A 12,756-nucleotide genomic window follows, 5' to 3' on the forward strand; every position below is an offset into this window, starting at 1 on the left:
ATGATTGAGTTCTAATTCTTCTTCCAATAGAGTGATGGATGTAGGAGGAAGAGCGTGTGTATTTGAGCAGCTAAATTAATATTGTTCTGAATAAGAAATCATCTTTACTGTAACCTTTGTTCATGTAAAATCCTTATTAGACGATTAGGAGTTCACCGTCTTGATGTATTTCATGATAAAGAAATGTTCATTTTTAACTTTACTACTGTAATAAAACTATTTTATTTTAAAACAAATAAAAGGAAGTTATTCTTCACACAGCGCATAGTCAATCTGTGGAACTCCTTGCCTGAGGAGGTTGTGAAGGCTAGGACTATAACAGGGTTTAAAAGAGAACTAGATAAATTCATGGAGGTTAAGTCCATTGATGGCTATTAGCAGCGCTCCACAAATAATACAATCTACTCGTCTGTGGCGAGTAGATTTTAACCCCGAAGAGCTGGGTTCAGCCAGACAGTGCGGCTGGTGAGCGGGGCTCGCCGTGGTTTGGCAAGCCCTGGCTATTAGCCAGTATGGGTAAGGAATGGTGTCCCTAGCTTCTGTTTGTCAGAAGGTGGAGATGGATGGCAGGAGAGAGATCGCTTGATCATTACCTGTTCGATTCACTCCCTCTGGAGCACCTGGCATTGGCCACTGTCGGCAGACAGGATACTGGGCTGGATGGACCTTTGATCTGACCCAGTATGGCTGTTCTTATGTACCTGAAAAAAATAATAATTCAAGGGCTGGTATGTATTCAAAACTCCCCTTGACTTAAGTGGATTTCACAGCAGAAGCTTTCCCAGAATATAGTTCGTATGGGATGAGGTCCATACAGAGGATATTTGCTTTAAGTTTTGGTAGTATAGGTAGGAGGCAGTAACCAGCAGAAAATGTAAGCTCTGTGTACTGCATACTCACTCAACATGAGTAGCAGAACAAAGACGGGGGAAAGAATTGCGGTGAGGGAAGACGATGAGTGTGCAAGGGCAAAATAAAGAGATGGGGAGGATGGGAATAAGAAAATGTATATGCAAATAAAAGGAAGATACTGAAAGAGTGAAGGGAATACTGTAGAGAAAGAGGAAGCAGAGTCAAACAGGTGTGCACAATGTCAGAGTTAGTATGTTTGTATCTGAGTCAAGGAGGCCAGAAGGGATCACTCTGCTTATCCAGACTGACCACCTGTGTAGTGCAGGCCACGGAACTTCCACAAAATATTCCTAGCGCTGGTCTTTTGGATGTTTTTCTAATCTTGATTTTAAAAATGGTCAGAGATGAAGAATCTACCATGACTCTTGGTAAATTGTTCCAATGGCTAATTACTCTGTTAAATATGTATGTCTTTATCTAGCTTCAGCTTTCAGCCATTGGTAATCATATTTCTCTGGTGTGCTGAATTGCCCTTTTGTTTACCAGCACTTTTGTTTACCAACTACTGGGCTGACCTGGGCCTTGAAGCTAAAAAAGGCTCTTCACCAGACAACGTTCTGGTTCTGTATTCAAATTTATAGTCTCTACAACTTGAATACTTCTAATAATTTCAGACCATCTGCACTATCTCTCCAGCAGGTTTTCCATTTTCTTCATATCCTCTTCTTGTTAACAGAATAAACATGCTTTGTTGGATGTGACTCCGAAAGCAGTGGATATGTTGAACTATACCCAGTGGTTCCCAATTGTAGTCTTCTTCAACCCAGACAGTAAACAGGGAGTGAAAACTATGAGACAAAGGCTAAGTCCTACATCTAACAAGAGTTCCCGAAAGCTTTATGATCAAGCAAATAAGCTGAAGAAAACTAGCTCCCATTTTTTTACAGGTAAGCAAGAATCTGTTTCTAATTCTTCCAGTAGAGTGGTGGATGTAGGAGGAAGAGTGTGTGTATTTGAGCAACTAAATTAATATTGTTCTGAATAAGAAATCATCTATACTGTAACCTTTGTTTATGTAAAATCCTTATTAGACAATTAGAAGTTCACAGTCTTGATGTATTTCATTATAAAGAAATGTTCAAATTGAACTTTACTACTGTAATAAAACTATTCCTGGAAAAAAAGTTAATGCAAGGGCTGGTATTTATTCATACATTCCTTCCATCCAAGTCAACAAAAGTGTAAACACTGTCCTTCAGAAAGTGATCTAGTAAAAATGATCATATAATTTTCTTGCATCACCCAAAACCTTGTCATATGGAAAAGACTGGATAAAGTAGGTGCACTGAGGACTTTGAATGAATAGAAAAAAAAATATGAAAATAGTAATGCATATATATATTTTTTAAATGTCTACAGCTACCATCAACTTGAATTCAGCCAATGATAGCTGGTATGGCAGTCTCAAAGATACAATTCAGCAACAGCAAGTTGAAGCAGTATGGGTTTCAGAAGGAAAGGTATGTGGTCAAACAGTTCATAGTGGATGTGCCACTGAAAAAAGTACTGGAAAAATGTTCACCCTTTTAAAAAATAACATGTTGCTCCTCTTATTAAAACCAAGGCATATAGCTGCTAATAGGGCACGCATATTAACTTTTTATTGGTGTTTTCATGTTCCTGAGAGGGCAGTTTCATGTGCTTCTGGTTTTTGTATGTTGTGTACCATAAATGTTACTGCAGACTAAAATGGGGAATAAGTCAAACCTAATCCTTCCACTCTTATAGTTAGAAGGAGGAGATGATGACATGGACGATCGCATGTCATATCTAACAGCTATGGGTGCTGACTACCTGAGCTGTGACAGCCGCTTGATCAGTGACTTGGAAGACACAGATGGGGAAGGAGGTGCATACACGGACAATGAGCTTGATGAGCCAGCAGATGAACCAAATGTTTCCTCTATTAGCCGGTCTTCTGAGCCTGTATACCAAGAGGAGGTAACTGTTATCAAGAGTGGCTTCCTGAAAGTCATGTGTGTTGTAATGTAGTAATAGAAAATGTCTCTTGTAATTGGTGCCTAAGAAAATATGTGATTCCAACTGCAGCATTGGTAGCTATGATACAGAATTATAAAGGTATAGTAATTCTAGCATAAAAGTTATGCTGCCTTGTCTAACTCTCTAGTTTCATTGATAGTGTCACCTAAAGTGCAGATGTTAAGTTTCACAGCGATAGTGGTCTTGTCATTGCCAATCACGTGACCAGTGATAACTGGCCCAGAATTACATGAATATTCTTAGCGGGGTAGCTATGTTAGTCTTAAAAATGAGTAAGTCCTGCGGCACCTTAGAGACTAACAAATATATAAGTATCATGAGCTTTTGTGGGCAAAACCCACTTCATCAGATGAGCTGGAGAGGAATAACAGAAACCCAGCATTTATAGGGGGGGGAGGGGAGAAGAGGGGAAAAAAGTACCTGTCAGTTGTACGACCGGTGCATATTCTTGTGGTTAACTTCTTATATTTTCATAGAGTATAAGAAAAGCCAGCCCAGAACCAAAAGCTCAAATGAGAAGGGCTGGTAGCAGAGAGATACTTAGAGATCCCAGCCCACCTCCAGCATTCAAGCCCGAGCCACCTAAGGTAATATGTGGAAAACAGTTTGAAGATAGAGCTCCTCTTTCTAAAGAACCCATCTGGTGCTGTACATCATGGGCTATGTTTCTTCTAGTAGGGTGACAGTTAAAATGCAGTTTGGGCGTAAGAAAGAAGGGAAGTTGACAAAGAGGACTGTGAACTGTTGGAAGAGCTTGGTGGCTCATTGGGAAGGGAATTTTTGAGATTTAGAAATGGTACCACGTGTTTCATTAGAGGGTTTGGTGACAGTGTGGCTAACTGGAAAACTACTTATTTCTCTCCTGAACTCTTCCCCATGGGAATTCTGGCACTCTCGCTCCGTTTCCAAGCTCAAAACAAAGTTCTTCCTGAATATCTCTGTTGGAGAAAAGTTTAGACATTCCATAAGTCATTCCTCCTTCTAGAATTTAATAAGCTCTGGGAGCTGGTTAAGAATTGCAGCAGCCTGTTAGGAAATTCTCTTTTGTTTTTTTATTATTATTATTATTACTTTTTAAGTAGTAGTGCTGACCTGTGCTCCAATAGCATCTTAAAAATGGGTGTTGCAGCCCTCTGGCTCTCTCCATAGAGGTGGGCACTAGCATTGGTCTGTGTTGCACAAAATACACTGACTAGACAGTTAAACAATCATCCTTTCAAATGTGCCTAGGCAATAGTGGTTGGGCTGGGTTGCAGTACGTGTAAATGAAATGCTGATTGCAGAGAGAATAGGTATGTGTCCTGTGTAACAGTCTTGGGTTGGAAGAATATTCTCTCCAAATAATCCAGAAAAACCTCTTGCTCTAATTCTTCTTGTTCTTTCTCTTTTCTTTCCAGAATAATGTAAAACGTGATGTGACTCGTTCTGTCCCTATTTAAGTCAATGGCCCAGCTTCTATATACTTAAATACTCAGTGCTCTGATTCATGGGCAGTACAAAGATGGGCAATACAAAAATGCACAAGCAATATAACCAATGTCAAATGAAAATACTCCTATAAAGATGCTGCTATTTGTAAACTTCAGTGTGTTCTTAATATCTACAGGGTAAAGTACAAAACAAAGAAGATGTATATGACTTTCCCAAGAACTATGAACCCAAAACAAATAGCTCTAACATTGTCAGCAATGAGACTTCATCCAGGGCAGCACCTCCTCCTATTTCTGTGAAACCTGCCTTTGGACGTCCTATACTGAAGACATCTCAGCCAGCAGTCCTAGCCACAGAGGAAGAGGAAAATCCAGAGGAAGATGCAGCTGGACAAGACGGTGCTCCAAAATCTGTACTGGGGAAAGTTAAAATATTTGAGAAGATGGATCACAAGGCAAGACTGCAAAGAATACAGGAACTACAAGAGGCACAGAATGCCAGGGTAGGTAGTAACCAAGGTTCCCTCTAACATGCGCAGCTGCCTAATTAGCCCCATGCAGGGGCCCAGGGCTGTTGCACATACAGCTGCTGCACGGGGTTTGGGGAGAGGCACGCTCTTCTGACCCCAGCAGGAAGCTGCAGTGGCCTAGGGAGAGGCATGCTCCTCTGGCCACAGCAGCAGGGCTGATTTAAGAAAGGAGCAGCAGCCACTAAAACCCCTGTATTTTGGGCCACCCTTCCTGGTGGGGGAGAGGGAAGGAGCAGCTCTGTGCTAGCGCCACCTTGCCTTGAACACTGGGAAGCTTCCTCAGCTGGGGAGCTCCACCCCTGCAGCTCTCATTGGCTGGGAATTGTAGCCCATGGGAGCACAGGGCAGTATTGACTGTGCTGAGCCACCTGTTCCCCACCACCACCAAATGGGAGCTGTCCCAGGTAAGCACCCCACACTTCAACCTCTGGCCCAGGCCCTGAGTCCCTAACTCTCTCCCAGACCCTGCACCTCAACCCACACCCCAGCCTTGAGCCCTCTCCTGCCCAGTCTCTGCACTCCCACACTTGAAACCCCTTGGCACTAGCCTGAAGCCCCCTCCTATGCCCCAAGCACCAAAGCCATTATTCCCCTCCCACACTCCGAACCCCTCGGGCCCACAAATCATCCAGGGGCAGAGTGAATTTTGTTATGTGTATCAATATGGAGATGATGTGTGATGTATCACCTCTATCTTGGTGCATATCTTACATCATCTCCATATAGATACACATAACAAAATTCATTCTGAACATGGACATAAAAATTAGAGGGAACACTGGTAGTAACCTACTTTTTCAGTCTGTCCTGTATACACGTATTCAGTCCTGTAAGTACATTCACTCAGCAATGTAAAATCTAATTAAAAACAAATACAGTAGCATATTTCTCCCTCTTCTTCCAACCTTCCACTGTATCGACCAACAGTCAGCATACACATTAGTACAGGCAGTCCCCGAGTTACGTACAAGATAGGGACTGTAGGTTTGTTCTTAAGTTGAATCTGTATGTAAGTCGGAACTGGCGTCCAGATTCAGCCGCTGCTGAAACTGACTGCCAGTTCTGACTTGCATACAGATTCAACTTAAGAACCCCAAGTGTCCCCAAGTCAGCTGCTGCTGAAACTGATCAGCGGCTGATTCCAGGAAGCCCGGGGCAGAGCAACTCTGCCTCGGGCTTCCTGTAGTCAGCACTGGTCAGTTTCAGCAGCGGCTGACTTGGGGACGCCTGGGGCAGAGCAGCTGGAGTGCTGATGGGTTGCTCCAGTAGCACCGCTCCTCAGCGCTACTGGACCAACCCAGCAGCACCCCAGCTGCTCTGCCCCAGGCGTCCTGATTCAGCCGCTGCTGAAACTGACCAGCAGCAGCTGAATCAGGACGCCTGGGGCAGAGCAGCTGGGGTGCTGCCGGGTTGGTCCAGTAGTGCCCAGAGTGGCGCTGCGGGACCAACCGGCAGCGCCCCTGCTGCTCTGCCCCAGGGTCCACAACAAAAGCCTGGTCTGCTGGGGGGGGGGGCAGAGCAAAGCCTCAGAAGCGCGGGAACCCGCCGCTGCTGCTTTGCTCCCGGTGCCCCTGGTCTGCTGGAGATGGTCCCCAGCAGACCAGGGGCTCCGGGAGCAGCTTTTCTCGCCCCGGAGGTCGAGGTGGCGGACGCTGCCTGTGAGCTCCGGGGCGAGAGAGCCCCGTTCGTAAGTGCAGATCCGACATAAGTCGGGGACTGCCTGTAATCTAAATTGCTCTCAACATCATTATTCATTCATATATATGAGAGGGAGAGTTGTAGTTTTGGAGGAAAATGTAGGGGGGAGGAAAATCTAAGAGGGATATAGATATAGAATATGTTCTGTGTAAAGGTTTTCTATAGTAGCTATGGAAAGTTAATGGCTTTGGGTTTGTTTGGGTTTTTTACTGTTTATTACTTTGGCAGTATAATATTTTACTTGAAATTAAAATCTAAGATTTGTCATCCATTTATATTTTAATTCCTTTAAAGAGAAACTGAGCTACATTGCTCAGTTTAAGATCTCCTGACGTATAAACCGAAAGATATCTTTTTTTCTTCTGCTCTTTTTAAAGCTGGAAATAGCCCAGAAACACCCAGATATTTATGCTGTCCCAATCAAAACACGGAAGCCAGACCAGAACTGGCCCCAGCCCATGAGGTAAGACAAATGCACTTGAAAGTACTCTTCTGGTTTGTGTTTACTACATCAGCAAGAGCAACCTGATTATGCAGCTCATCAAGCCCTGACTCTGTACAGTGCTCTACCGAAGATTCCTGAAATTCACAGAGTATCAAAGATGAGATGCTGAAGGGCTCATCTGTCATGACAGTAGAAAGGCCTTCCTTTCAGGGTCTTTGCCTTTTTATCTTTTTTTCAGACTGCTTCATAGTACTAGTGTGCTTGAATTCCTCGGAGAGAATTACACAGGTATCCCATATTACTAAAAGATTTAGGGTGCCAGTTCACTTTGAGTCTCATAATTAGAGATCACTTGTACTTCAGCTCTTCGGGGCTGTCCCTTATTTGTCAGAGATTGGATTGTTGCAGTGCTAGACATTAATCAGTGTTGGAAAGTGATTTGACAAATTTCACAGATTTCAGTGGAACTTCTTGGGCTATAAAGCAGTACTTGATGTCAGTAGGGGGTGGTAAAGATTGATTTTGCACAGTCTATTACAACCATGCATTTTATGGGTTGGGGAAATTGGGGTTACGTTACTCATACAAGGGAAGACAGTCAGTACTGAGACAGAAGTAGAACCTTGAGCCTCAGATCTGCTGATGGGGGAGGAAGGAAGGGGCTAAAGAGACAATTGCCCCAGGCCTGGCAATTCTAAAGGGCCTGGGGCTCCTGGTTGCTGCAGCACTGGCAGCCCGGGCCCTTTAAATCTCCTCTGGAGTGTCACATGGCATGCTCAAAGTAGCTCTAAGGGGGGAGTGGGAGGGGGTGTGGCATGACATACTCTGGGCGGGGCTGAGAGCTGGATGCCCCCATCCCTGCCCCTTCCACCTGAGGCTCTGCCCCTTCTGGGAGCATGGAGCTGTCCTCTTGCCCCCTGTCCAGGATGTTGACTCCCCTGACAGTTTTGAGCCAAAGTTCACTGAAGTTCTCTCATTCTTTCATTTGTAACTTTTTGGGGGGATGCGGAAAACCTAAGGAGTTGTGAGGAAGGTGGCTTGGCTTTGGTTTTTTTATTTTGTTTGGTTGTTTTCAGTCTGCTCCTTTGGTAGATTAAAGTATAATCAAATTGGGAAGGCCCAAAAACAGTCATTGCAGGATTTCCTTGAAGAGCTTATTATTGCAAAGCTGCAGGAATTGCAAGCTTATGGCATCTGTGGAGGTGGTTTTAAGGAGGAGCAAAATATTTAATGTAGCCAAGCATGATGATAAAAGAAATAAGCAACTGACAGTTTAGAATGTATGTTCTTAATTATATTGGCTAACACAACACTATTAAATGATATTGTTGCTTTCTTTTAAGATCCTGAATGACAGAATAATGTGGGGAAAAAATGCTCCCTCTTGCTAGTGCTCAGTATGGAGTTTAGAATGACAGACTGCTGAAAATCAGTGAAATCCCCTTCCTTTCCTATGTAAAGAATGATTACATGTACTGTTTATAGTCTGTATAAACAATTAGCTCCATAACCTACACAACTTTTTTCAAACCACTTAAAAATTAAAAACAAAAAACCCCAACCCTCTTAGAAATGTTTGTGAAGCCTGTGGAGGAGTGGAGACTTCTTTAGTGAGGAGATCAATACAAGAAGCCTTCAGGCAAAGAGGAGAAAGGTGCTTGGGAGCAGGAGGCTGTTCGAAGTTGTGAAGCAGCATGAAGGCAAGATAGAAGGACATCATGTAGCCGGTATAGAAAATAACACAGTGGAATAACAGAGGTTGGGGGGAACAGAAATTGTTCTGACATCTTTGCTCTGTCTTGCTTTTTGCTGTGCTAGTTCTAGACCTCCAGAGCCTCAGAAGCCACCTGCCAGGCCTTACCTAGAAAATCGAGGAAGTTATGGCAGTGATGCAGAGGAGGAAGACTATCGTCGGCAGCTATCAGACCACTCCAAGCGTGGATATTATGGACAGCCATCCAGATACAGGGACACAGAATTATAGACCCTCTAGCACATGCCTTTATAAAGCTGGTTTGAGACCCTTTTCCTTCCACAGACAAAATGGAGCTCTGGTTAGTTATAAAGGTATATTTTTATTGGCAGTCTTAGGGTATTCTACATGATACAGCCACATACTGGAACTGGACTTACATTTTGAGACTATTTGTATCTTTAAAAAAAGTGATCACTTTTGCCTGAACATTGTTGCCTGTTTTATAAGGACCAATACCCATTCTAAATCTTGTATGTATTCTTGATATTTTCATATTTTAACATTTAAAAAAAAGTAAACTTTCTCTCCTTTAAAACTGCCTTTTTAGACTGTTCCACTGTTATGAAAATGTCTTCAGACATATAACTTTTTAATGCAACAGAACTAAATTCAAAAAAGTATTTAAAGAACTCTTAAGTGCCTTTAACAAAATTGTCTTAAATTGTTCATATTGATACCTGATACTGTGCAAAGCCATAAGTTACTAAAGGGTGTTTTACTGTGTTATCTAACTTTTGTATCAGTTTCATGGCTCTAATTTCCCCAGCATGTTATTTTTCTAAGCTAATAGATTGGTATACGGCTTTTCATAAATATTGACTGTATGGGGAAAGATGTACCTTTGTAGACTGGCTAATATGAAGCCAGGAAGGGTTGAAATTGAGAAAATGATGTAGAAATTCAATTAATTATGTCTTTAAATTGATATGGACCACAGAATAATAAATGAATATATTCTAGACAGACATCTCACACCTTTTTTTTTATTTAAAGAAGTAAATATTTTGGTAACACTTTGTATTTTTATTAACTATTACATTTAAGGTGCCTGAATGTTTTAGGGCCTAGGTTTTTTTTTTTTTTTTAGGGCCTACTTTTGCTCTATTGAAATCAGTGGGAAGTTTGCTGTTTGTGTCATCGGAAGCAGATTAGCTCCTATTGGTTTTGTTCTGATGCTTCCTATCTTCAACATGTGGAATCTGGAAAGAAAGTTGCAGTACTTAGGGAGACTTTAATCATGTTGCACATGAACCTTAAGGCATTTTTATTTCTCTCTCTGCTCCACTGGAAAAGAAAAATGCTTAGTGGGATACTAGAGAAGTTTCTTGTTTTTTAAATTTTCACTTACCTGTGGAAAATGGTCTAATTTAAAACATGTCCCAAAATAACTTACTTGGTGTTCTGTTAGGCATGACACTTTAAACAGTAGAATTCCACTGCTTACCTAAAGGAATAGACCAAAACAATATTAGGTGGGATGAAGGGGAGTTAGTATTTAACTCAAAACTTGGCCATATTCCCCTCCCTTCTTTCCCCCCACCCAAATAGTGAGTTAGTAAGCTCTTCTGTGGGGGCTAGAAAGGCTTAAGCCAGAACTCGACTTGATTAAATCTTCCACTTAAAGATTTGGATTGGTCTAGACTTCTGTAACAGGTACTGTATCTTAGTACCTTGCATGACTGTTCATTGATTAGTCCTGCATGTGTGTTCTTATTTAGTTTAGTACCCTCTTTGTAGATAGAGGAATCTCACAAATATTAGTGTAGCCTTTGAGTGTGACGTCAAAAGGACTTGGCCCTGTTTTTATACAGCCTGGGAGATCCCAAAAAGCATGTGGCACCAGGCACCTCCTCACACAATACCAATCCAGCCCAATTAGTACAGTATTATTTGTGTATAATTTACAAAAAAATAAAAAATAAAAAGAATGTTAAAGCTGCAAAGTCAAGCACTCAAAAGCTGTCATATTTGTTTGTCTGTGCAACTTTAATTTGCCTCCCACTTGTGTGTATGCATTATGCCACCTTTAATTACATGATCCCACACTGTGTTTTCCCCACAGCACTCCTGCATATGGTGCTCACTGAATGAGAAGTCATTCAATATTTATTTTTATCCTAATCATTCAGTGTGTCGCTCCAGGCCGTGTATGACCCTGCCATGTATTTACTTTAATATTGGATTCAATTTAGTTTTCATTGCCTCAGATTCAGTGTGCTGCAAATCCTGTATGGCTGACCAGTAACTGAGTTTGAGAAGCTGAGGAGCACAGGAAGATTTCATAGCGGACTAAGTGTCGGCTAAGTCTTTTGGTGCCCAGAAAGATCAGGTTTGTTTTTGAGGGTGGGGGGATACTCGGGAGATATTTTAGGTTTGGGTACCAAGCAGGGAATACATTTCCTCTTTCCCTCCCTCCTTTCTTCTCAGATTGGAAAAGAGATGACTGAGAGGTGGGGAGAGGTAGAAGACAGAGGTCTATAAAATCAAGACTGATATGGAGAAAGTAAATAAGGAAGTCTTATTTACTCCTCATAACACAAGAACTAGGGGTCACCCAATGAAATTAATAGGTAGCAGGTTTAAAACAAAAGGAAGTACTTCACTCAATGCACAGTCAACCTGTGGAACTGTTGCCAGGGGATGTTATGAACGCCAAAGCTAGAACATGGTTCAAAAAACAACTGGAAAAGTTCATGGAGGATAGTTCTATCAATTGCTGCTATTCGGGCTGGCCAAGGACCATGTTCCTACCCTCTATTTGCCAGAAGTTGGGAGTCAGTACCAGAGGATGTATCACTTGTTTGCCTGTTGTAATGATTCCCTCTGAAGCACCTGGGATTGGCCCACTGTCAAAAGACAGCATACTGGGCTAGATACACCATGGATCTGACTCAGTATGGCTGTTCTTTTATGAAGGGACAGAGATGGCAGAAAACTTAAGGTGCGAAGGATAATGGGATTTGAATTTGTTATTCTCCATCCTACTGGACACCCCACCTCAAGATCTCCAATTACATCCAGGAACAATGGTAAGCATGTTTTGGCTAAAATGATCAGCAGTAAAACATTTACTCTGGTCTTAAATTGTCATCAGACTTTAGCATTAACAATCCATTAAGACAAATGAAGCAGGTCAGATCTTTTGGAATATTGTTTAAGACACTCTGAAGATTCAGTTTCAACTTTAATCCATCAGTTTCTGGTTGGTTTGTGTTCTGAACGTTTTTCTCTGTAACCATGAGATATAGAGACTTAATTTTTTAATGACTTTCAGTTCAGGAGCTGTGTTATTCAGTAGGTTAATTTTACTCAGCATTGAATTTGGTCCACTAGTTTCAAGAGATGTGGAGTTGGGTATAACTGGGTGAGAATGTGACTCCTGTTTTCAGTTGAAAGCTATTCGAAGAGCTCATCTGTTTTTTGGCCGAATGGGGCTCAGCTGCTGTCGATGGAGAGCTTTTTGCAATAATTTTGATAGATACTATTGTAAGCCTCAGTATATTGGATCGTCTTTTGTTAAATACATAATTGCAATTTAATTTGCTTTTCTTTTACTGTAGCCAACATTTAAACCAGAAAATCCTAGCTGTTACAAACTATGCACTGCTTATCTCTGTTTTTGTTTTCAGGGCCTTGCTTATCTTAGCAACTGCTTTAAACTCTAAGACGGTTTGCAAAATTAAGGGGGAAAGAAGTGTCAAATGGCAACCTTGAAAAATTGTGCAATGCCTTCAAAGAAACTTAGAATTTTTTTCTCCACATTCCATTTTACTTTTTTTTTTTTTTTTTTTTTTTAAACTTCCCTCTCTAGTTAGGCTATTGCATTGCTAGATTAGTAAATATTATTCAATATTTATCTTCTGATTCTACCTGATTGTACAAAGGCTTTGAACTGATGATAATTTTTTTAAATTGTTTACCTAAAACTTTTAATATATCAACACATTTTGTACTGAAAATGTGAAGACTACATATGGACTTTGT

General features: G+C 41.5%; 1 protein-coding gene across 6 annotated transcripts in view; it reads left to right on the forward strand.

Moving 5' to 3' along the window:
* Nucleotides 1-9,733, forward strand: part of TJP2 (tight junction protein 2) — a 104,943-nt gene extending 95,210 nt beyond the window's left edge. For 5 of the 6 annotated variants that reach the window (XM_006137846.5, XM_006137845.5, XM_006137850.5 and 2 more), the window contains 7 exons: nt 1,589-1,799; nt 2,272-2,372; nt 2,641-2,853; nt 3,390-3,500; nt 4,520-4,846; nt 6,949-7,034; nt 8,835-9,733. In XM_006137846.5, coding sequence (XP_006137908.3) covers nt 1,589-1,799; nt 2,272-2,372; nt 2,641-2,853; nt 3,390-3,500; nt 4,520-4,846; nt 6,949-7,034; nt 8,835-9,000 — 1,215 coding nt within the window. In that variant the 3' untranslated portion in view covers nt 9,001-9,733. The remainder of the gene's footprint in view (nt 1-1,588; nt 1,800-2,271; nt 2,373-2,640; nt 2,854-3,389; nt 3,501-4,519; nt 4,847-6,948; nt 7,035-8,834) is intronic. The other variant, XM_075931682.2, reaches the window with a different exon arrangement.
* The last annotated feature ends 3,023 nt before the right edge of the window (nt 9,734-12,756 follow it).

The sequence above is a fragment of the Pelodiscus sinensis genome, chromosome 6 (genome assembly GCF_052426305.1).
Source record: "Pelodiscus sinensis isolate ZL-2025 chromosome 6, ASM5242630v1, whole genome shotgun sequence".
Lineage (NCBI taxonomy): Eukaryota > Metazoa > Chordata > Testudines > Trionychidae > Pelodiscus > Pelodiscus sinensis.